At 42.6% G+C, this 24,276-nt stretch overlaps 2 protein-coding genes across 2 annotated transcripts; both read left to right on the top strand.

Annotated features, from left to right (window-relative positions):
• The first annotated feature begins 458 nt into the window (after nucleotides 1-458).
• Nucleotides 459-5,938, top strand: LOC139660819 (complement C1q tumor necrosis factor-related protein 7). Its single transcript, XM_071539069.1, has 3 exons — nucleotides 459-587; nucleotides 3,377-3,613; nucleotides 5,300-5,938. Exons 1-3 carry the CDS (start codon nucleotides 566-568, stop codon nucleotides 5,926-5,928), a joined length of 888 nt encoding a protein of 295 aa, XP_071395170.1. The 5' UTR covers nucleotides 459-565; the 3' UTR covers nucleotides 5,929-5,938.
• Nucleotides 5,939-7,094: 1,156 nt separating this feature from the next.
• cc2d2a (coiled-coil and C2 domain containing 2A) lies at nucleotides 7,095-24,255 on the top strand. Its single transcript, XM_071539055.1, has 38 exons — nucleotides 7,095-7,108; nucleotides 7,230-7,311; nucleotides 7,583-7,636; nucleotides 7,950-8,030; nucleotides 8,159-8,319; nucleotides 8,482-8,572; nucleotides 8,715-8,816; nucleotides 8,925-9,005; nucleotides 9,106-9,312; nucleotides 9,829-9,988; nucleotides 10,310-10,446; nucleotides 10,536-10,667; nucleotides 11,992-12,201; nucleotides 12,397-12,503; nucleotides 12,625-12,765; nucleotides 13,604-13,760; nucleotides 14,150-14,409; nucleotides 14,812-14,989; nucleotides 15,137-15,290; nucleotides 15,510-15,657; nucleotides 15,781-15,919; nucleotides 16,038-16,241; nucleotides 16,348-16,440; nucleotides 16,552-16,643; nucleotides 19,056-19,223; nucleotides 19,664-19,766; nucleotides 19,873-19,982; nucleotides 20,630-20,726; nucleotides 20,854-20,952; nucleotides 21,052-21,228; nucleotides 21,941-22,144; nucleotides 22,283-22,372; nucleotides 22,464-22,577; nucleotides 22,864-22,998; nucleotides 23,134-23,256; nucleotides 23,345-23,403; nucleotides 23,528-23,705; nucleotides 23,944-24,255. The coding sequence occupies exons 1-38, from the start codon at nucleotides 7,095-7,097 to the stop codon at nucleotides 24,127-24,129; spliced, it is 5,028 nt and encodes a 1,675-aa protein (XP_071395156.1). The 3' UTR covers nucleotides 24,130-24,255.
• The last annotated feature ends 21 nt before the right edge of the window (nucleotides 24,256-24,276 follow it).

The raw sequence follows: 24,276 nt of genomic DNA, 5'->3' as shown, positions 1-24,276 counted from the left end.
CACCATATTTGGCCCCATCTAGGGGCAAATTGTCAGAAGTACAACTGAGTTCAACACTTGGGTCAACAGTCCCGTTTTGAATGCAAATGGGGCACAGCAAAGGTTCCTTAAAACTGTGAAGACACAAATGAGTTTTGGTATTTATTTTAACAAAATTTGCCTTGCCATAGAATGGCAACCTTATTCTGTATCAAAGCTGTTTACTTATTCACTGGGAGTCTCATACTCCAAGTAATGGCTCAATGAGTTGATTCTTTATACACACTGTCTTTGCGTGGATGATAGTTGTTTTGCCTTGGGAAGTTTATGAGGCAGGCAGAGAGAAGGGAGTGGAGAAGGGGAGAAGGAGGGAGGGCTGGATGGAGTGAGTCCAGGGAGGCTGCTGCCGCTGTCAGCAACGCAGCAGCTGAGCTCTGCACGCAGATGTTTGAGAGCACAGACTGAGGAGAGCAGAAACAAGACGAAGAACATGTTAATAATAAAGGATCTCAATCACCAAGGACACAGGACTCTGACCGGATAGGATAGAGACATCCAACACTAAAAACCTTCATCAGCTTTTCAGATGAACGGCTGCCAACTGTGGGGTAAGAATATTGGTCCAACAACTCTGCCTGAACAGTTTGTTCACAGGATATCTGTGACAAATACTGTGACTAATACAGAGTCTTGGTCATTCAAAATATTAACAAAAATTGTTGTCATCGAGACCTTTGCCTTGTTGTCTTTCACATCTAAAGTTTTTCAGTAGAGCTTGTTTGCTCAATGTACCCAGCAAATTGTGTGTGTGTGTGTGTGTGTGTGTGTGTGTATGTGTGTGTGTGTGTGTCTGTACGGGTGCGTTCACATGTACGCTTGCATGCTTCAAAGTGTGTGTAAAAGTAGTTCACCAAACTACTAAGGACGTCACACTGAAAGACGTCAACTGTGTCCAACTGGAGAGCGATGGGTTCATTATGACTTTTTTCTGACATAATGAATTGGCGTGAGAACTTGCCTCATTGACACGTGAATGAGGAACTGAAGGAGTCACTGGGAGTGTCTGACATCGATTAATGCACCTAGAGGCCAGGATACACACTCTCACTGCTGAAACTGGACACAGACACTTTCAGAGAAGTTGCTTTTTTGGGCCTCCAAAATCTGCCTCACTCCACCTGTGCATCAGGAAATGAATAAAATGAATGAGAAGAATCTACAGATTTAGTTGTTCTACTGAATGAGTTTGAAAGAGTCAGTTCAGTCCCGATGGAGGATCAAACTTTCCATTTTGACAAACTATTGGTTTACTGGTGGTTTTGCAGCCACATTCAAAGTATATTGTTGTGTACAAACAAATACTAACAGATTGACATTGAGTCACCGATTCCTAAGTCTGTGTTTAGGGAGAGATGAAAGAATGTGAAGAGGAAGAGGGGGATTCATAGTTTCAGCAATGTCTCCAAATTAATTCTGTTTTTTTTCTTTTATGTTAGTGAAAAATTTGAGTTCTTACAGTAATTTAGTGAGTTGTGTGTGTGTGTGTGTGTGTGTGTGTGTGTGTGTGTGTGTGTGTGTGTGTTTGCATGTTTTCGTGTTTTGCGTGCATATGTGTCTGCATGCACATGGACATGTGCTTGTGTGTATAAGAGGATCATTTCTTTAATGACAGCCATTTACTAATGCTGACTTCATTGCTGTAGAGCGGAAATGGCGGGCGGGGTTTCTCTCTCTCCGGGCCTCACACTGGCTCTCTGGCCAGTTCATTACCCTCAAATCAAAAACATGTTACACCATAAGCACCGCTGTCCTTCTATAGCCCCATTATTAATAATGGGAGGAGCAGTGTCTGTTTCACATAGCAGGCTTGTTCACACACCATATGTCTGTGTGTGTGTGTGTGTGCGTGTGTGTGTGTGTGTGTGTGTGTGTGTGTTCACTAGTGCCTGCCTGATTATCTCTACGTGTTTGGTGTTATCCTATGGTACAGACAGAATTTATGTCTAGTGTACGGTTCCTAACATGTTGCTGCAGAGCACTGCCATACAAAGCAAATGTGTAATGGAAAGTAGAATGTATTAGCAACCATACACACACACACACACACACACACACACACACACACTCATCATCACAGACAGACAAAGGGATGGCCCCTCTCTAAACACCAGACACACATATTCCTACGCCCCCACTATGGCCACAGACAGACAGGCAAAGAGCAGATGTCCAATGTTGCAAAAAACAACATTCTCACACCCACATAGGCAAAAGTAGAAAGAACAAGCGTGTGTATCAATCCCAAACATAAATCTTACTGTTAAACTTGTAACTGTAGATTAGTACAGTACAGTCTTTAGGGATTTACAATCATAACTGCATTACACACAGTGTTTTTATTTCAGCATGCCACAGTAACTATTATTGTAAACAGAGTGCAGTAACTAATGATTGCACAAGCCTGCCTGGAGATTTTCTTGTAGTAAAATAAGTATATATAATAAGCATTAACACGGTTCATTTGGTTTCCAGTGTCTGTAGGGAAGCCAGAGTCAATGTTAGCCCAAGTGTGGTGTCCACTTTGCACAAAATATTCCCTCATTCTCCATTGCTGAATCATCATTGATGGTATTATTTATGCACACAATACATGAACTCAAAGAGTTATTTTTTTATTGGTGAAATGGGGTAGTGAGTGATGAGATCATCTCTTTCTCTGGGTAACATAAATGTGTAATGTTCCTGTCTGCTGAACAGACCATTGCTCCATGATTAGGTTCCCCTGACACAATAGTGCTGGATGTTAAGTCATAACTGGGGAATGTTTTGGCAAAAAAAAGACTTGGAACAGAGACAAAGGTTTCGTTTGAGGTCTCTGACATGCAATTCAGTGCTGGTTGACATCAGAGAACATCAATGTGTGAGACAGATTCCAAAAATGATAGCTTCTCATTACGAGAGTCACATCTGGCCTCATGCTGTATTCAATCACAAATTAGACTCATTGAGATTCTTTCTTTCTGTTTATGACTATGATAATACTGTCTTAAGTTTTTTATAGCATTATGAAAACTGATACATTCCTGTTTGTGTTACAAAACCAATTCCTGTTTGCGCTTCTGGCACCACAGCAAGCTCGTTTCCTTATGGTCCACTGCAAAATTTCTTTTAAATATCTGGCACATTAAAGGAGATGTTACTCAACCCAAATGTTTTTGTTGTTAAGAAAAGATGCTAATCTGTAAGGTCAATGTGGAAACACATCAGGGAAGTCCAATACAAAACACACATAATACAGACACAGTTACAGACACAATCAAATTGGAAAGTGTGATGTTGGGCCATGGCGGGCTGTAAGTGCAGTTGCTTACCTGTCAGTTGTTCTTTCTATTCACAGACCTGAGGATGTGGGCATTGATGGGAGCAGTCTGCCTATGCCATTGTGTCTTTGGACAACTGTTGGAGGCCAAGGTGAAGGGAGCGCCACGCTTGATCTGCAGTGTCCCAGGGTTGCCAGGCGTGCCCGGCAAACCTGGTCCCAGTGGGGCCCCAGGGGCTGATGGGAATGTGGGAATCCCAGGGAGAGATGGCAGAGATGGCAGAAAGGGTGAAAGGGGAGTAAAGGGAGATACAGGTATAACATATAAAAAATATACAAACATATTCAACATCACTTTTTATGTGTCCGTACTGCCACAACATTGCACAATAGAAGAGCTGCAAAGCAAGTTTTCCTTGTTTGACATAAGCTGCAACTGGTAGAGAGGGGATGAATTAATGAGATGCATAGAGAAACACATTGCCATTAATAGAATGTTTGTTAAATTAAGTGTTATCTTAAAGGCACACTATGTAAGACTTGTGTCAAATAGAACCCCCTGCAGGCACAAAGATGAATGACAAATCGAAATCAAAACCGACAGAAACTGCTTTCCATCTCTCACCCCCACCCAAATAGAGCTGAGTTACTGTAGCGATGATAACTGCTGGGCGATAACATTATCTCTCCCCTATGCGCTGTGTTAGATAACTGCTCTCATGCACATACTGTATATTTCCAGAATACTGAAGATAACTTAAAACTACACAAAATGGAAGCCATTGATGCATGATTTCTCAGCAAATTGTAATTATATATAAATTACATACATTAACATACATTAACATACATTAACATAACAGACAAACACCTTATTGCAGCATAGAAACAAACATCACATTAACCCGGTTAGCTTTGTATTGAATGGAAACACATTACAAACTACCTGGGCTTTGCCTTTATCAGGCTCAGCCCTGCACAGCTCTGCATGGCCTGGTTCTGAGTAATGAAATGAGGCTTTACATCCAGTTAGTAGGGCTAGACTAGTTTTGCTCACAGCAAGTCCAGGTGGCAACTCTGCATCAATTTTAATTCCTTTGATATGTCTCAAGTTCTGCCATTTTCAATAGCAATACCAATACTAATTTATTCTTGTTTTTTTTTACGGCCCGTAAAAACTACACAGAGCTGAATAGAGGGGACAACAAACCAAATGGGATATTAATAGATTAGAAGTTCATCCCTCCACCATCTTTTGACCTCTTGAGAAGATTAAAGTGAAAAATGTACATAGACTGCCTTTAGGTTTTACATAGCCATCCTACCAAGTTATGAGATGTGATGTGTGTCATTTAAATCTATGCTTTCAGTCTTCCCAAGCCTCCCAAGCAACATAGACATTGTGTAGATATTTTTCATGTTTGGTACTGATTTCTTGTCCTCTTTGAGATACATCAGAAGGTAAATATTTCACATAGCTGCCATGAAGGTGCTGAAATATTTGGAAGAGCTGCGTCTGTTACTTTGATCCAGCAGAACCATTGCACTGATATCATCCATGCAGTGTGAACTGCAATAAATCTATCAGTGATAGATAAGCTTCATGCACCTGTGTTTTCCATTATGTGTGGAAACAGGAATTCAGACACTTACCTTCATCTAAACATGCAACTACATAGTCAGAATAGCCTCACACTTTAACACAAGCAGGGCTTGCACAAACATGCATCATTCACTCTGTTTCCTAGCTCCAGGATACCTATTGTTTGGACTGAAGCCCACATGGCGCTGTCCAAAATGTCAAGGTGGCTGTGCTCCAAAGGTGACTTTATACATGATGTTGGGTGTGGAGCTCTGTCTTTGTACCAGTCCTTAAATAGTAGGGTTGAACAAGTGCAGTACAGAAACCTTCTCACGCTGCAAAAGTTTGACAAAGGAACAGTTATCTCTACCAGTCAAGTAAGCACGTATGCTGATTTCAACATGATTTTTCTGTTTCAGGACTAAAGGGGAGGGTCGGCCCAACAGGTAAAATCGGAGCGCGAGGTGACCGTGGCCCTGCAGGGAAACGAGGCCCTTCAGGAGAGGGTGGAGGCGTGGGCCCACCTGGTCCCCTGGGGCACAACGGAGAGAAAGGGGCCAAGGGCCAGCGCGGCCCACCTGGAACTGCAGGAGTCTGCAGATGTGGCAGCCTGGTGCCTAAATCAGCCTTCTCTGTGGGAATCACCAGTAGCTATCCTGCAGAGATGGCGCCCATCAAGTTCAATAAGGTCCTATTTAATGAGGGCGGACACTACAACCCACAGACGGGCAAGTTCATCTGTGCGTACCCAGGCATCTATTATTTCTCCTATGACATTACGCTGGCCAACAAACACCTGGCCATCGGGCTGGTGCAGAACGGCCAGTACCGCATCAAAACCTTTGACGCCAACACAGGGAACCACGATGTGGCGTCTGGATCCACTGTAATGTTCCTGAACCCTGAGGATGAGGTGTGGCTGGAGATCTTCTTCAATGACCAGAATGGTTTATTTGCTGACCCAGGCTGGGCTGACAGCCTGTTCTCTGGCTTCCTGCTCTACGCTGACACAAACTATCTTGACACACTTGCAGAGGACTACGCATAGCACCTGGAAAGAGACATGTTAATGATGATAATGATAATTTTATTACACTTACTGTATGTTGAACTATATTTTTATAGCAAATGTTTATAGTTCTACTATTATGATTTGAAATATATAATTTTATGAACCTTAAATGAATGCCTTTGTAGTTTATTTTTAATTTTTTTACTGGTGTGTGTTTGTGTGAGTGGGTGTGTGTGTTTGTGTGTGTGCGGCAGTTGTTGTGTTGTGTGTGTGTGTGTGTGTGTGTGTGGGGGGGGGGGGGGTATCAGCCCTGTTCAGTTGTTGACCATGGGTTAAATGAAATCAACACCACTTCTCACTGATAACTATTTCTGACAAGACTTGTAGTAGAGCTTGGTGTGGGGCTTTTTCTTTGCCAGGGGTGACGTTAAGTGTGAGGCACTTTGCAAACTGTAATTTGAGTCAAAAGGGGTCAACCGTAATGTTGCATTGGCGTCAGCCCCAAAAACAGAACAGAACACAACAGTCAGAAACGCCGACAAGCCCGGTATGCAGTCAGCCGCGTTTTTTATGCAGTTCGCTTTTCGGACTCCGTAGCAGGCGGGGTCATACGTAACTACGTCAGTTGATTGACAGTCCTTCGGACGAATGGAAATCCCACACTGGAAAAAAAAATCCAAGTTTGCGTCGACGCTTTTTTCAAGGTAGGTCGAGAAGTTGTTTATATCGTTACTAGGCAGCAATAACGGTAAGCCCTTTGCATGGTGTTGAGTGAAAATGACTTGCTTTGAAAAGAGTCCAAGGGCGTCAGCGATACGACTACGAATACGCTAAAGTACTGGTTTATATTACAGACAGGACCACAACAACAATGGCCATTGTCGGGCGACTTTCTGCTCTGTAATTATGTCTTGGAGATTAGCTATCGTATCGTGCATATTACAAGGTTTCATTTTTCACAACATTCACTGATTTATATAATAGATTGTAACAAAGGATCACGTTTGTTGTGTTACTGTTTCACTGTGGTCTTAAGTCGACAGGAGTAACGTTATATTGTTACAAAGCCGTTCCTGACTGTATCTGTTATGTGTCACTACAGATATATTCCCTTGCTGTGAAAGAGGATGGTAGCCTGAACGAGCACGAGATTCTGGATTAAAACTTGGGCCCTTTTGTGAGAGCCATTCATCATCTTTACCATGGCCTCCCACGGGTAGCTATTCTTCTTGTTTTTTAGCATGAACCACTTTAATGTGTCCTACGCTGAGATACGACTTGTACCTAATCAATTTTAAGCAAGATATTAAAATGAACTACCCTTGTTTCTGTTCTAGTGATATTCGAGAAAAACTGCGAAAGAAACGGCGTGCTTTGCAAGAATCTTTGGTAAAAACCACTGATCAAGGGGACACTCAGGTAAAGTTAATTAATTTTATCATATATGAACATGATATCTTGCATTTTTTATATTGCAAAGTTACAGTAGATGAAGGACACCTGTGCAATAGATAGGCCAGAGGTGCATCCAATACAAATAGAGCAAGAGCCCTCCTTGACAAGACTCAACAAGACCTGGCTGGAAGAGCGACTCACTTTATACACACTCGAAGCCCAAAGACACACAGATACACAGATTACAAGGAAGAGCTGATAACAATCCAGTAAATATAAGTATTATACTTGGTAGGCTCTGGTTCCATCCAGCAAGTTGAGTGAGGAGAGAGGACAAACTACGATCGAGGTTGGTGTGTGTGTGTGTGTGTGTGTGTTTTCCTGCAGCCTCTCCACATTGTAGCTTAGCCTGTAGGCTGTAGTTGCTTCGTATGCTGTGTGTGCTGCTGCTGACTCCTCATTACCAAACCCCTGCTCTTTTTGCCCTGCCAACTGGAGTCATGTTCAGGCAGAGTGATTCTCCTTGCTTTGTAGAGATTGTCACTGTCTGAATGCCGTAAGCCCTCCTCCTACTTTAGTGTGCTAAATAGCAGTGTGGATGTACTGTGTCCGTATGAAGTCTTGGTGGTTTTGTTTTAAACTATTTGTCTATTTTGCATCAGGAACTGACAGGTGGTGAGGAAGACCCTGGAGAGACACTGAAACGCACATTAAGAGCCCAGAGACAGAGGCGGAAGAAAATGGTAGATTTCCATCTTCCTTAAGCACCTTCAGTCTTCACTCTGTAAATTCACTAACTGTTTCAATGTAACCACTTATCAGGTCTAACTGCATATGTATTCATCGTTCCATTTTTTTCCTTATATATCAGCTGCTTGAACAGTCTTCAGCCCAGGAGTCTCATGAGGACAACGTGGAGGAGATCACCACCATTCAGCACTACAGTGAAGATGAGAGATCAGTGGAGAAGCCAGCAGGGCCGGTGGTTTTGTCTAGACCGCCCCTTGGTTCTCAGAGAGGTTGTTCCTGCATGTCCTCACTAAACCTGCCTCTCCCTCTATGCAGCTTGGCTTAGGGTATATACTAAGTAACACATGTAATGTAGTAGTTGTTTGATGATGTGCTTTGTCTTCCAGGCCTCTCCCCATTGTTGTCCGACTATCCAGAGAGACCTCAGCGTTCTCCCGGCCACAGCCACATGGAGAGACATCAGCGTACCCCCGGCTCGACCCGCTCAGACAACTCCATGAGACAGCGCATGAGAGAGAAGCTGAGAGCAGCCAAAGTAAACCCAGTTTCTTTCTGAACACCCTTGCTTTTTGGCTTGAGCACTTTGTTTGTGTTTGAATAAGACTCTGAAATCTATGCAAATCCTGCACTGAGGTGAAGAGATGTTGATTCATAATGTGTGGGTTGTTTTGTTCCAGTCTAAAGCTGAGAGCCTTCTGCAGCAGGAGGCATCTCTGGAGCCAGCCAGTCGCCTACAGAGCCTCAGAGACAGAGACACTCTCACAAGGTTTGACAGAGAGGTGAGCGTCTACCTGCATCCTCCGTGGCTGTAAAGAGAGTTCTATACCAATTATTGTGCCCATGTAATACAGTTCAGTAGTGGAGGTTTCATCCCCAGTGTTTTACAGGTTGATCCAGACGGGACAGGAAGAGATGATGTCCCTCTGGCCCTCAGCACCAGGGTCAAGTTCAGAGACGCAGCAAGACGTGTAAGGCTCGACGCAAGAAAGGGAATGCAAACTCCTTTTGTTTACACATTATTTCTGTCATTTCGGTAACTCAAACATGTTTTTTTTTATATATATATAGGCAGAAAAAGGCTTACCAACTGCAGAAGAAGCATACAATTTCTTTACATTCAACTTTGACCCAGAGCCTCAAGATGGGACCGACAAGGTTAAGAGGAAAAGGCAGAAACAGACAACAAAAGCTGAGGAGGAAGGAGCAGGGGGGGAGGTGGAAGAGCAGGAAGATGCGGAAGTAGATAAAGATAGTGAAGATGAAAATGAGGAGCGGGTAAGACACTAATAAAAATATTGGAAGAAATTAGTCAGTTGTTGTTTGAATTTACTAATTTCCCATTACTTGAGACTATTTCCAATTCATTGTCTAAACAAAGCAAAAATCTCAAACTTTCAAGTTGAGGCTTTGGGTAGTAATGAATTGCCTGGATTGCATTTGCATGGATTAAGCATGAAAATATATGGGGACACCATTGTAAAACTCAAGTCAGACTATAAATGTTTCTGATGTTGGACATCCAAATGTGAAGGTACCATATGTTTGATAAAAAAAAACAACATCCCTCCTCTAGATTTGGATTTTAGATTTTGGCTTGTACGGACTGATTGTCTTTCACTGTAGGTTGCATCTCTCTTCACCTTTGAACTGCAGCATCAGTCACAATATCGTGAATGCACACATACTGTATGTGCATCACAGTGATTTTCATCTCTTCTTTAGCTGCAGTTGGATAAGAGCCAAAAGATTCAAATGATCAACAAAAGTCTAATTTTCTTTGCCCGGCCTCAGAGTGAAGAAGCTCCTCTTGTGCAGGACGAAGAGGGGAATTTATTCATCATTGAGCAATCATCTCAGGACTTTCTGGAAGTGAAGAAAGCAGAGTACATTGGATACCACAAACGTATTCAGCAAGATAGTGAGCTCCTCTTTACCCCAAGTTTTCGAACAGGTAAACTGTATTGTAAAATCACCCGTTTCACATTCTCAACTTTCACATACTGTAATGTGAGCTGTAATATACTGTGCAGTATACTGTGTGTCTTGTAAATGTCAGGATAGTTACTCTGAGTCAAAAATAGTTACAAATCAGAATCTCACATCACTCAGCCAGAGCAGTTTGAGACAGAAGTCTGTATCCCTGAAGAACATCCATCCAATGCAGAAATATGGCCGCCCATCATGTCTGGCAGACATATCCCTGATTAAGATTGATCTGTATCAGCACATGGTTTATGTTTGCACTGACCGCCTTTATATGTCATTGCCACAGTTCCAGCCTCCAGTAAACTGCCTGATAACATGCAGCCCCGTTATCTGGAAGAGGAGGGGCTGTACGTAGGGGAGAGACCCCCTGTATCCCTGACCAATGAGAACATTCTGGAGAACCGCATTTTGAAACAAGAGGAGGTAACTTCAACCTACATGCAAACCGACCAACAGTGTCACAGGCTTGTTTGGTTATTTGTTGATTATATGTCGTTTTTCTGTTTGTTTAGGGAAAGAAGTGGTTCGGAGATGATGGCAGGATCACGGCCCTGCCAGACCCCATAAAGGAATCGTCCACAAGGCCTCCTCTCTTCCACATGGAGGAGGACCTGGACCCTGCACTGCACACTGTGTACAGGAAGGTCAGACACACACACACACACACACACTGCACATCTCACTTCGATTACCACATCCATATCCCACATCTAAAGCACTGTGCACATTCATTCACTGAAAATGTGAAGGCACCCTCAGATTTGAGAGTTCTCTAACCCCTTTGCCATTTTGAAAAAAGCAAAAGGGCAGTTTGACATTTGGTACAAAGCAACAGGGAGGGGTGTGGCGGGGGGGGGGTTATTGGAGACGAGAGCAGGAGTGGTAGCTGCCACATCTATGATATCATCTATACAGACAGTACACCACTTCATCAAATCTCCAAGGGACATCGAAGGCACTAAAAAGTAACAAAGCTGTGAATGCTGTTGAATTTCAGCTTTCAAATATGAGTCAAATATGTGTCTGTGGCACCGTCTGTGTGGTCTGTCTATACCGTCTCCTATTACCAGAAACAAGAAAGACAAGTTAAACTATCATCAGCATCTCTGAAGTAGCTAAAATCACATTATAGAACGTCCTCTTGGGTGCTATGTGTTTTACACAAACGTTACTAGTGCATGTGAAAAGTTTTCATCAGTGTAGTATACAAGCATAAGAAAAACAAATGGGTGAAATTGTGAAAGATTGTTAAATAGCTCCCTGGTGACCACTTGTTAACTTGCCCACCAATTCATGAAGAATGGTTAGGTGTGTGTTACAGCTCATGGAGTTCGGGCAGAACAAATATTTGAGCAGTCAGATTGCTTTGCTGGAACTGCTCATTTATACACACAGGCCATGTGCATGCTAATGGGGTACAGCTAATTCTAGAGTCTCTTCATGCCTGTAAGTTATTAATCTTACAGTTTTGCAGTGAAAGTGACTGACAGAGACACATATGCCAAAAGTTGGCATAGCTGACAATGCAGGCTAACATAAGTACAAAACAGATAAAGTTCAGATTTGGTTCATCGACAGTCTAAAAGTGTGCGGTTTGGTTGGGAGTGTACAAGTGTGTACCCCTTCAATATGTTGTATCCATGCTGGCCAAAGAACCCTTGTCTCCACACTAAAATTTCTAATTTAATCCTGTGGAAAGTAGGCACAGCTGTCAGATGAGGTCATGTAGAAAACAGGGACTTCATTGTAGTTCAAATGGATGTTGGTGGTGCATTGTTGTCATGCATGACTTTTCATTACAGCAGTTCCTGATGGTTCTATTAATCTTGTTAACACTGTCACGCTTGCTTACAGTCTGCACACATACTTAGATACAAGCTGGCAAGCACAAACACTGCATATATTTCATAGTGTTTATTCTCTGCAGAACGCTGTATGATGGATCGTGTTGCTTCCCCCCCCCCCCAGGCGCTGAAGTCCAAGTACGCAAATCTGTACATAGCCGGAGCGGGGGACCCCGAGGGAGACTACCAGCTTGATGTGGACGTCTCAGGGCTGATTTTCTCCCATCACCCGCTCTTCAGCCGCGAGCATGTCCTTGCAGCCCGCCTGGCCCAGCTGTATGATCAGTACCTCACCAGGCAGCATAATAACCTCACAGCACACCTCACCGACAAGGTAGGCTCCACCAATCAGCTCTCGCTCTGCTCAACACAGTATAGCTGTCGCTGCAGTCATCCTGATGCTCTGTGGAACTTCCCTGAACTACTCTTTCTGGCCTCACATGCCTGAGTGCATTTCCCCAATTTCTTATATTCTTCATTCAACGAGACCAATATGTCTGTTCTGTTTTATGTTTCCTCTCTGCTGTAGTTGCATGGCTTGAGGAACGCCCTGCGGAACATGCTTGAGATCCATGGTGGGCAGGCTCTCACCCAGGTCATGCAGCAGAGGATCTCTGAATACAGTTTGGAGGTTAGGTGAGTCCTTCAGGTTGGATCCCATCCCAGTTCTGTTTGATTTGATCCAGTCTAGAAAGCTGTTTGTTATGGCACTATGACAAGTAAGATGCCTGATGTAAGTTTTCCCTGTCTCTCGCAGGAACACTCGGCAGCTGCGGGACAGCGAGCAGGAGAAGGACAGGACCCTGCTGAGGAACATTGTCAAAGTTTGGAAGGAGGTCAAAGGCCTGAGGGACTTTCAGAGGTTTACCAACACTCCCTACAAGCTCTACCTCAGAAGGTAACTGTCCTCATAAGAAAAAAAAAATCAATATATGTTATTCCTATGAGCTCTGTTTTATGAGCTTTGTTCATAGATAGATTTGTGTAGGTGAACAAGTCTTTCCCAAAGCCATTAACATGAGGACTATGTCCCTAGTAATATATTCAGGTGCAATTCCCTGGAGCTGCTCCATAGAATGTGAATAAGATGCTATAGACTCCCTAACGGGACCCAGAGTGACTTTCAGGGGAGAGGTACATTTTCTGAGGTATAGCTAAAGCACTACTATGAAATTAAGCTTATTTCAGTGTAAATGTTTAAATATTCTATTAGTCCACAAAATCTGCCAAAACTAGAGGCACCACATGGGGTGTAACCACTTAACCAGGGTGGTCGCAGTCGTAAAGAGCAATAATTAAAGACAGAACACCAGAAAGTTGTCCACATTTGATAGTCTGAAATAATACAGTAAATCAAATGAAGATTTTTCGAATAAGTGTGTGACTATGCATAAGATAACATTACAATTGTATATAGGGATTGATTAAACTGTACTATGTAAGTAAATTAATCCAAGCTGCCATGCAACAGAATTGCCACCATTACTGCATCAGTGAAGGGGTTAAACTATACTGCATAGTCTAACTCAAACAACCTGAAATACTTGACATATATGTTATATGTTTTAGGGGAAATTTTCCTGTTTACTAAAAAAATTATTACAGTATACACTCAGCACTACTCCTAACAAATACCGATAACACCTGTATTTTGTTCTTGTAGTGGTGCACAGAGTATTATACCCCTGCCATTTATTTTATTAACACCTGTGCTGTGTTGTCTGCCCCTGCTGCAGAGAGGAGGTAGAGCGGGCCGCAGATGAGCAGGAGTACGAAGCTGAGATCTTGGCGGAGGTGGTGGAACTAGAGACAGAGAGCGAGGAGGACTACCAGAGAAAGCTGACTGAGTACAAGAAACTGCTGGAGGAATGGAAGGTCTGGAGGAGGAAACAGGTACTTACCAGCCTCAGAAATGAAAAATTCATGATGATTTTCCTAGAACTATTCAGTTGTACATGATACTGGCTATACAGGCAACTCATTTTGTCTACATAGATCAATAATGTACATACATGGCTTGCAAGGATCAATCCATTTGACTGTTTAATTTTCTTATAACTCAACATACCATATATTATTAAAAATGTATTTTTCAGATATTGAGCATCAAAATATCTGTAAAATATTATTTCTCATTAAGAATGATCAGTAAATGAAGCATTATAATAAAGTGCTTTACCAGCTGGAGACTTGTGTAGGTTTTAAACAACTTGTTCATGTGTAGTAAGTTTGTTATATACACACACGTATTGATACACACGCGTTATGTTCACCGTTTTCAGAAAGCCAGAAAGAAGAAGAAGAAGAAGAAAGGCCAGACTCAGGATGAGACAGAAGATGATGATGATGAGCAGGACGTGATTGAAGCAGATCTTGCAGAAGAGTTTCCAAAGCCGGAGCCTCCAGAGAAGCCAGACTTTGATGCTATAGAGGAGCGGGTCAGAGAGAAAGTCCACAGGATACGCAGGAAACCAGGAGAGTCTGTCCTGGTCCCTGAGCTGTCTGCTTCTGGAAACATCACTACCAATGAGCAGTGCCCCAGGTATGAGCAGAAGGAGGACAGAGGAAAGTTAGAATGTTTTCAATACTGCAAAAATAATAATGTTTTCCTAAGTAAAAAGTTTTAAAAAATTCTGCCAGTAAGGGGAGATGATTTGTTTCCAGTGCAGTTTCACATGTTTCAATAACTTTTGACAACATGTTGAAATAAGGCAGATCACACCACAAATATCAAGATATTGTTTCTTGAATCATGAAAATTCTTGAAACAAGTTTCTTTGTATTGGAAACAAGTGAAATGACCTCACATCACTAGCAGAAAATAAGATTAAGATTCAATACAAATGACTTGTTAAGATGGATTTTGTATTTTCTCATGATTTTGTACTGCCTCATGGTTGGACAAGATGTTTCTCATCACATGTTTGTTTGCTCCTTGTCATAGGGCTGAATTTGCTCGAAGAGAGGATATTGCGCGGCGTTCTCTTTTCATCAAAGTCTTATATAACGACAAAGAAGTTTCCCGAACAGACAGCCGCTCCCTGAACTCTGACTTTAGAGTCCACTTTGGCCAGATATTCAATCTGAAGATAGTTAACTGCCCCGAAAGCATCAAATTGCAGGTACAAAAATGTCTTGCATGCAGCCTCTGTGTCCATACTACTCCACAAATCTTTTTGACTGTTTGATACAGGACTACTCTACAGTGGGGGATTTTCTGTTCTCCCCATTATGTGTGTGTGTGTGTGTGTGTGTGTGTGTGTGTGTAGGTGTTTGAGGAGATTGGCTCATCATGCTCCCTGCTAGCTGAAGTGTTTGTGCCAGTGCCAGAGCCGTCAGTCGTGACGGGCAGCGTCCCTGCTGAGGAGTTTGAGTTCAGCAGCAACCAGAGGGTCATGTTCGACCATGAGGGCGTCGGTAGTGGTAAATGGAACACACAGTCAGTCAGTCAACACTAACACCGGCCTCAACCAACGTAGCCCATGAAAACAGACCGGCTCCAAGAACATCACATATTTCAGTGACATATAAACATGATTCATAGCCCTCACATTCATTGGACTGCAACCTGCCCTTTCAATCATCTCTTTCTCTTTCTTTTTGTGTCTGTCTTTCTCTCTCCCTCTGTCTTTGCCTCGTCAGATGTGCCCTTCTCCTTCGAGGCTGATGGCAGTAACAAACAGACCCTGTTGACCTCTGGGAAGCTGTCCTGCTGTGTGTCATGGGGGATAGGGGAGGATGATGTACCACTCGCCCCCCCCATGTCTCAGCAGCCTGGTGGCATGCATAGGTACTGTCTCTTAAATATAACCCAGACTTTTGTGCCCTGTGTACCTACCAAAATACCCAAGATACCCAAATATTGACTGTCAGTCATACTAATCTGTCTCTCTTTCTCCTTTTGTATGTGCAGTGGCCTGAGACAGCTTGATGCTGTTATGTGTATAGGTGCATCTGGACTCAATGACATGAAAAAAATCGGGGAGTGGGCCACACAATCGCGACTGGATCCCAACGACCCGAAAAATGCCTCCATCATGCAGCTGCTGAAAGTGGGTACCAGAATACTGCGCATAACCAACAGACCTCAACTCAGTCCAGGAACCTTGCAAATTTCCATTTGTGTAATGCAAACATGGCATCTTTCCCTGCCTCTCTCCGGGTCTCCAGGTGGCGAGTAGCGGAGAGGTGACGGCTCCAGAATACTTCCGTCTGGAGCAGCTGCAGGAGGAGTTCAACTTTGTGACTGATGAGGAGCTGGAGAGGTCTAAAAGATTTCGTCTGCTCAGGCTCAGGAACCAGGAAGTTGCAGAGTTCCGCAATTTTAAGTCTGTCCCCGCTTTGGAGAGGGAGGTCACAGATAAAGTGTTCCAGGTCAGGGTCTCCAGCATTTAGTCTAAATATGCAGCAGAATATCATGGCTTTATGGAAATAGGAATTCATTATATATGAAGCTAATTCTTTTTTTTTTTTTTTCCAGGAATATGAGAAGAGACTGAAGGAAGGAGAGATAATTGACACTAAAGAACATCTGGATTCACACAGAGCTTTAGTTGCCAAATACCTTCAGAAGGTGAGTAGACATTAACTGTCTCACAGCGGTCTCATCTAGGTAACATTCATATTGACGCTCATCTTTATCACATGGTAGTACTAAATGAAGAACCTTTGCTTTTTCTCTCAGATCCGAGAATCGGTCATCAACAGGTTCCTTGTTGCCAAGCATCACTACCTTCTGTCTGACTTGGTGATAGAAGAGGAGGTTCCAAGCATTGGGTAAATACATCTCTGGTCATTATTATTCAGCTGAATAGTCTGTCTCACTTCTAACTCACAATGTGCACAGCTGATTTTCACTCCCCTAATAGTTTCTGTTATGCAAAGATATGTTTCACAGTAAAAATGTTTTCATTCTTGCCAATCACAAACAACTACTCCAAATTTATACTACAACTTTCTGTATTGTAATTTATCATCTCTGTATATCCTACGCTTATTCCTCTTGTCAAATAGATTTGAAAAATTGCCTAGAGTGCATGAGCTCTCCGCTCCAGTGGTAAAAGAAAAGTTTAATGATTTGGTTTATCTTGAATTGTGGGATCGATGATAAACTGCCAATTAAACCTGTCATGAAGACTGATGGGGCCTATGCGGATCACAGGGTGATGTAAGTCTGTTTTTGGCCTGGTGCTGCTCCAGTCTGTTTGATCTTCAACTCAACATTGCATTCCCTTGGCTGCAGAGATACTCTCCTCTGGCCCCTTTTAAGGCAGTGTTTTGGAGCAGTTTTCACAGCATGTGGACGTGATAATGGAAAATTGCACATTCATTTTAGCCTTTGCTGATGATATTTGTGCAAATATATACATTATAGTGTATGTCAGGCCCAGTCACCTTCTAGAATGTTTCTTTACACATGTTGTATGTGTTATTGAAAATTTATGTTATAATCTCTTATGTTCCATTTTTCTGCTATGCTTCTGCTATGCATGTTTATCAGTGGTGCAGGTCCTGGGTATGTTCTTAGAGTTTTTTTCTTTTTCTCCCACCCTCTGTGTCTATGTCTATTTAGTCTGAATCCTGAATACCAGTAGTGGTATTAGTCTTAGTGTAGTATTCAGTCCCCCCAGGATTTTGCTGATTTTTTTTTTTTATTATAGCAACCGAAAATGCTTGCTTTTGTGGCTGTCTTTCTCAAAAATCAAGATGGAGTTTGTGGAGTTTAAGATGTTTTTGCAGTAAAATTGCAAGAATTGGTGAAATTCCCAAGTCAATAAAAATAGTACTTAGTAAGATGCTAAAAATGGGTTTTTTGATGTCACCGTCTGTCGTACAGAAGGTGACAACACCTGGCACCAATGATCAGCCTATAGCAGATGCTAGCTAACATGGCAAGGAGAGTGAAGGAATATGTATCCATCTATCGTTTGATTGACTGTAACATTAGCTAAATGTGTTGCAGTGGTGCGTCATATATTATCTTTGAGTTAATCTGAATATAGTCATTTAAAAAGTTAAGTTATAAAGTCTGTAGACAACCATCAATCCCATAACTGACGAATGGAAGCCCTGCTCTGCTCTGACAGACCCGAGTGGAGGCAGGAGGATCAGGCTCAGATGAGGGAAGACAGGACAGCAGAGTTGAGGTGACTAGGTGATGTAGGAAGTAAATAAGGCTAAAATAATTGTATTCTGCCCGCCTAATTTGTTTTTTGAGAGTAAATGATAGTAAATCAGAAATTGGGTTCCAGCAGTAAAATTACTTGAATCCCTTAAAAATCTTCAATACTAGAGGTGCCATGAGTCATGCCAAATAAAAATGTATGAAATTGCAAGTAGTGAGCAAAAAAAGCCCCCCCGCCATAAATGTCCCTCTCACTTCTAAATTTACATCTATACCCCTTACTAGGACTAATCAAATTTTATTTAATTTAAAAAAAAGTTAAGATGCCTGCATCTGAGGTGTCTTCTTGAAGAAGCGTGTGTTGTCTGCTTATATGCCTAAACATATAACCAATATCTATTAACCACCACGCTAAAACAGACCAATCACTCCCCCCACCCCTACCACCGTCCCATCTCGTCACATCTCCTACTGCCATCTCACAAATCTGGTTGCCCTAGATAGAAAGCAACACTTAGAATAAGCCAGTTTACACTGTGATGGTCTCATGTTTCTACAGACATCTATTTCTATCAAAATTAATTTGAGAATGATATATTGTGGTAAATATTCTACATGTAGCGGCTTTAAATGAAAACCTAAGTGCACTTAATTTCTTCCACCTGTATTGGTGAATACAAGTCACATTTGAAACTACAACTCATCGTCCTCTGAATCATCCTCCATGTCCTCGTCAAAGGCTCCACTGCAGTCATTGTTTTATAGGAAGTAGTATCAGAAGACAATGGTAGACATAGCTTGTTGATTGGACCATTTTATGCTAAAAACTGTAATGATTTTGCAAAATTGCAAGTTCTTGTAAATATTGCAGGGATTGGTTGAATTTGAGGCAAGTATCGTGATCGCGAAATCACAGATTCCTGGAGGGACTGAGTACTGTTGGTGGTAATAACCCCATCCCCAACTTTCAATGAAAAATATTTGTGATCACTATTTGCCTTTGAATACACTATTTGCAGTCCCTTATGGATTGTTGACTGACATCTATTTGTTGTGACCATCAGGATTCTAGGACTTAACCTTTTCAAACTGGCTGAACCCAAGCGGCCCTTGAAACCTCAGAGGAAAGAAAGGAAGAAGGTGACAGCTCAGAATCTGTCTGATGGAGACATTAAACTGCTGCTCAACATCATCCGGGCCTATGACATCCCCGTCCGCAGGCCCTACACCAGGTAGGACCTCAGTGCACCCAGTCTAATGCAGAACAGCAGGACATTATCACAGCTTCTCCTCTTGTGCAGATTCATCAGAGTTCAATTCCAAAAGGCTATATATCCATTTTGGAAACAAATCCTTATCTGAAATTCAGTATTTCTAACAGAATTGAGGATTCATTCCATAAAAGATCCTAATAGAGGATCCAGTCTATAAGAGTTTTATTAATGTATCGAACAAGGATTAAGTTTATTTATTACACTTTAAATAGTACCACCATTTGTTTGGTATTGTGCTATCAATTAATTAAAAATAGTAGCCGTCACTTTTTTCAAATGTGGATATCTCATTTTGGAATGAAACTCTCACCCTCAAAAATACATTATATTTCTTTTGTGATGATTTAGCATTGATTCCTAGACACCGGACAGTACTGACATTTCTGTTTGTATTTCAGCAAACCACTGGCCTCAAAGTCAGCCCGTTCTTTCGCTGAGACGTTTGCAGCAGGACAGTCATCTCAGAGTGCCATCCAGGGCAGTGATTGGCTCCTCGGCCAGGTACAACATACATGGACCAGACACCATGGCTGCATGGCAGCTAGACCTACTGGCATGTGATGTTCTATCTTATGTGTGTGTATTTTTTTGTGTTTGTGTGATGTAGGTTCAAGTGAGGCCGTTTGTGGAGGTATCCTTCCAGCGCACAGTTCTCCAAACGACAACAGCTGAAGGACCAAACCCCTGCTGGAACGAGGAGCTGGAGCTGCCGTTTAGGTTAACAACTGTTATCTTTGCTTGACTTTTGTCTTGATGTGTTTAAATTAGACATAAATGGTTTCTTTGCACTGAGCTAAAGGAAAGTACCGGTACCTCCAGTGGCTAGCAATGTGCTAGACAGCTTTAATGATGGCCTTGTGACATATTTTGAATGGATATTTACTTGCGTAATAGCTCCCAACTCGTCAAAGGCGTCTAAAATATGCTTGGGAGACTAAATTTGGATCTGTATACATTATCCATCGTCGGGGCGCAACCATGGTCAACAATACACTGTTGGAAATGGTTCCAGGAAAAATAAATCAGAGATGCCCCAAGCTATTCCAAAAGTGCTGTTATGAGGTCAGTTTTGCCATTTCTGTTTAGGCAATGTGTGCTAGTTGAGGTTCCAAATCAGCGTCAACTGCTTGTACACCCACTTTCTTTTGAACAGCTGCAAGTTACCATGTTGCAAAATATTGGCAGCTAAAGTTTTGTTATGATGGAATAACAATGCAGACACAAACTACTGCATACAAAGACTCTCTCAGATAGCTACATGCACTTAATTAAGTGAGCTGTGTGTTTGGCACAACTCAGTGCTAAAACACTGACAAATAAACTGGCTGAAATGGTGAACAGGCATTTATGACTTCCCTCTACAGCGCCCCAAATGGTGACTACAGCACTGCCAGCCTGCAGTCAGTCAAAGATGAGGTCTTCATCAACATATTTGATGAGATGGTTTATGAAACAGGAGTGGTGAGTAAAACATTGTAACATGGCATCACTTTCTTTCACCTCAGGGTTACAGTATCATTCACATCAGTTACATGTTGCATCACATTGGCCATGCTCTGCTTCATGATTAACTCCTTCTGCTCCTCAGGATGACAAAGACAGGGGGAAATCAATACACACTCGGGTAGAGAAGCACTGGTTGGGCTCTGTCAAGATTCCCTTCAGCACCATTTATTCTCAGGCCCGGGTGAGAGTCTTTTTCTGCCCATGGTGATGTTTATTTACTGAAAGACACACTGACTGGCTGGCTTGCTGACTAACTTGTCTTTCCAATTCGATCTGGCAGATTGATGGCACCTTCAAGGTGGATACACCGGCGGTGTTGCTGGGGTACAGTAAGGAACGCAGCTTTGGGAGTGACGGTGCTTATGACGCCGTGCGCAGCCTGAGTGAAGGAGCATTTATCACACTGTTCATCACTATCGAACCCCAGCTGGTGCCTGGAGAGACAGTTAGAGAAAAAGTAAGTCCTGTCCAACTGTCTGTCTCAAGGATCTATTCTGTCTGTTGCTTTTCAGTGTCTGTTCTGCCTTTCTGTTAGCTTGTTTGTCTCAGCTCGTGTTTCCTCAGATGAGTTTCTATTTCCATTATCTATTTTACCATTGTAGCATCTTTAGCCTTAAGCCATGGCATGGCCCACATGGGAGTGATAGCAACGAATCATGTCCAATGTAAGAGGACAACATTACAAAAAAGCACCATTCTATAACTGGTTATTAATTATCTGTGCAATGGAATAATGTGAAAGGTCTGACTAACCTCTACACACCTTCTAGTGGAAAAGGGCCCATTGCTTTATAGTTCATGCTCATATAAGTGGGTAGTTTACATCAATGTATTGATTTGTTCTCATGTTTCTCACTCTTTGTGGATTTTTTTTTCCTTTTTACTCTGCTGCATTTACTAGATAAAGGAAGTGAAGGTAACTGCTGACTGGAATAAGTTATCTAGAGTAAACTATAAGATTGTGCTTTTTGAAAGGCAGTCAAAAACAGAGTGACAACAGTTTGTTCTCCAGCCACAGCTTCCCCTCACCAGTATCCCTTCTCCTAGAACAATCTTCCTTTTTTGCTGATCCGACTCAACCATTCATGACACTGTCATTCCCCAAGGCATATTCTGTTGCATAATGTTGACCTCTTATTCTCTGCAATGACCTTTGACCTCTGATGTAGTTTGACAGCCAAGAAGATGAACGCTTACTTCAGGCATCTGAGAGATTTGAGAGCGATGCAGCGCTGGGCTACCCAGACCGACCCTGCCTCACCACCGTCATAGACATCAGTGGGAAGACGGCCTTCATCACCCGCTACATCCGGCCGCTCAACCCTCCACAGGAGTTACTGGATGCATTTCCCAGCAGCCCCCAGGAGGCCACGGTCAGTGTGGGGTCACCACCGTCACCTGACTCATGTTGTAAAAAGGCCACTAACCCCTATCTTCTATTTTGTTTCTCATGGCTTGTTTTTCTTATTTGACTGGATCCAGTCTCACACACTTGCTCCGTCTCTACACAGGAACTGGTTGCGCAGTTTGTTTCGCTCATCCCCTCTCTGCCAGACAGCATTTCGTTTTCTGGTGTTTGTGACCTGTGGAGCACCTGTGATGTGAGTGGACCCTCTCTGAGATACTGGGATTGGCATTGTTAAGAAGAGGAAAATACCTATCTAAGCTTGTGCTTCTTCTTCCTGTTTGCAGCAATTCCTCACCCTCCTAGCTGGTGATGAGGAAGAACATGCTGTACTGTTGTGCAACTACTTCCTGTCTATGGGCAAGAAAGCATGGCTTATAATTGGCACCGCTATCCCTGAGGTGGGTAAAGTTGGAAAACCTGAGAAGGGTTTTGAATTTATTTGATTCCCATTGTGTCACAACAGGACCTTTAACTGGGATAGAACAAAACACAACCATATTTTTCACTTCTGCTGTGATTTTTTTCAACCATCATTTTATTAATATGAAACAAGATGAGAAAAAAACAAACATGATTGTGTTTTACACTTTTACACTTCTTCAGATGGAAATATTTCAAAAACCAAAGCCGTTTTGAGGGCTGTTGCGGCAGCACTAATAGGTCTTTGATCTCTTTATCTCTTAGGGACTCACAGCCTATGTCTTGACCTATGAGCAGAGCCGCTACCTGATCTGGAACCCCAGCAGTGGTCAGTACTATGGCCAGTATGACACCTTCTGCCCACTACAAACAGTTGGTTGCCTGGTCAGCGCTGACAATGTGAGTGCTTTGGCAGTCAGGAGGGAACAACATCAAATTAATATGATTAACAATGCGGCTTTTAATTGGATACTTTATTCAGTAATTTATGATAGTTTGCAGCAGATAATTCAATTTTCTGTGACTGTCCCTTAGGTGTGGTTCAACATTCAGCAGTATACCTCCCCAATGAGGACGACTTTTGATGTCACAAAAGCCAATTTGTGGAAGCCCTTCTTCTCTCGATCCTTCTCACACCCTGGGTTGTCCAGTGTACAAGTGAGTGTTCAGCATTTCTGTATAATCGTATATGACCTCCAGTAATGTCATCTAATTTTCTACTCTCTCGTCTCCTTCTGTATTTTAGCCCGAGGAGCTGGTGTATCGCCGCACAGACAAAGCAGCCGCAGCAGAGCTTCAGGACAGGCAAGTGGTGGCAGCTGAAGTAGTTATTTCTAGCACCTTGTCATGCTATTGATAGGGTCAGACTGCAGTTGTGCACAGGACAAAACACACACCGCTCCAACATTTGCCACCTCTCCCTCCATAGAATTGAGAAGATTCTGAAGGAGAAGATCATGGAGTGGCGGCCTCGTCACCCAACCCGCTGGAACCGCTACTGCACCTCCACCCTGAGACACTTCTTGCCCAAGCTGGAGCAGAGTGGGGGGCGGGACGTGGCAGACGAGCACCGCCTGGAGTTACAGAGCCTGCTGGGAGACTACAGGGTAAGTCTGAAAAGGGAGTGACTGGGAGAAAGCTACTGCAGGCTGTAAATCACCCATTTATTGTTCCGAACGATGAAATCATCTGGGGTGCCTCCCACTTGGGAGTTTGTTTTCCCATGACGGAATATTTCTGGTCTGACAAAATGTCAGCTCATGGAAAACGCATGATCTCACATGAATAAATTCTTACCACAGATACGGAAAAGTAACTCTAATTGCCATTTGTTTCTTTTATTAGATTGCAGGATTCCCCCTTCATCTCCCATTCTCTGAGATTCGTCCCATCATTGAGGCGGTCTACAGCACTGGAGTTCACAATGTGGAGGCATCTAATGTGGAGTTTGCTCTGGCTGTGTATGTGCACCCCTACCCTAATAATGTCCTGTCTGTATGGGTGTACTTGGCCTCACTCATCCGCACATAACTGTTGATAGCAGAGACACTTCACAACTATACTTTACTGCTTTTGTACATGAGCCTCAGTCATTTAGGCTGATAACTTTTTTATGTAATTCATTTGCATTCACTTACAGTATTGTTTGCGTACTAGTGTATACGTTATTGATCATTC

Source organism: Centroberyx affinis, unplaced genomic scaffold, assembly GCF_046629955.1.
Source record: "Centroberyx affinis isolate AG114_WGS23_722 - 3 ecotype Tasmania unplaced genomic scaffold, CSIRO-AGI_Caff_v1 ptg003390l_1, whole genome shotgun sequence".
In the NCBI taxonomy this organism is placed as follows: domain Eukaryota; kingdom Metazoa; phylum Chordata; class Actinopteri; order Beryciformes; family Berycidae; genus Centroberyx; species Centroberyx affinis.
This window is presented reverse-complemented; position numbering and strand designations above follow the sequence as displayed.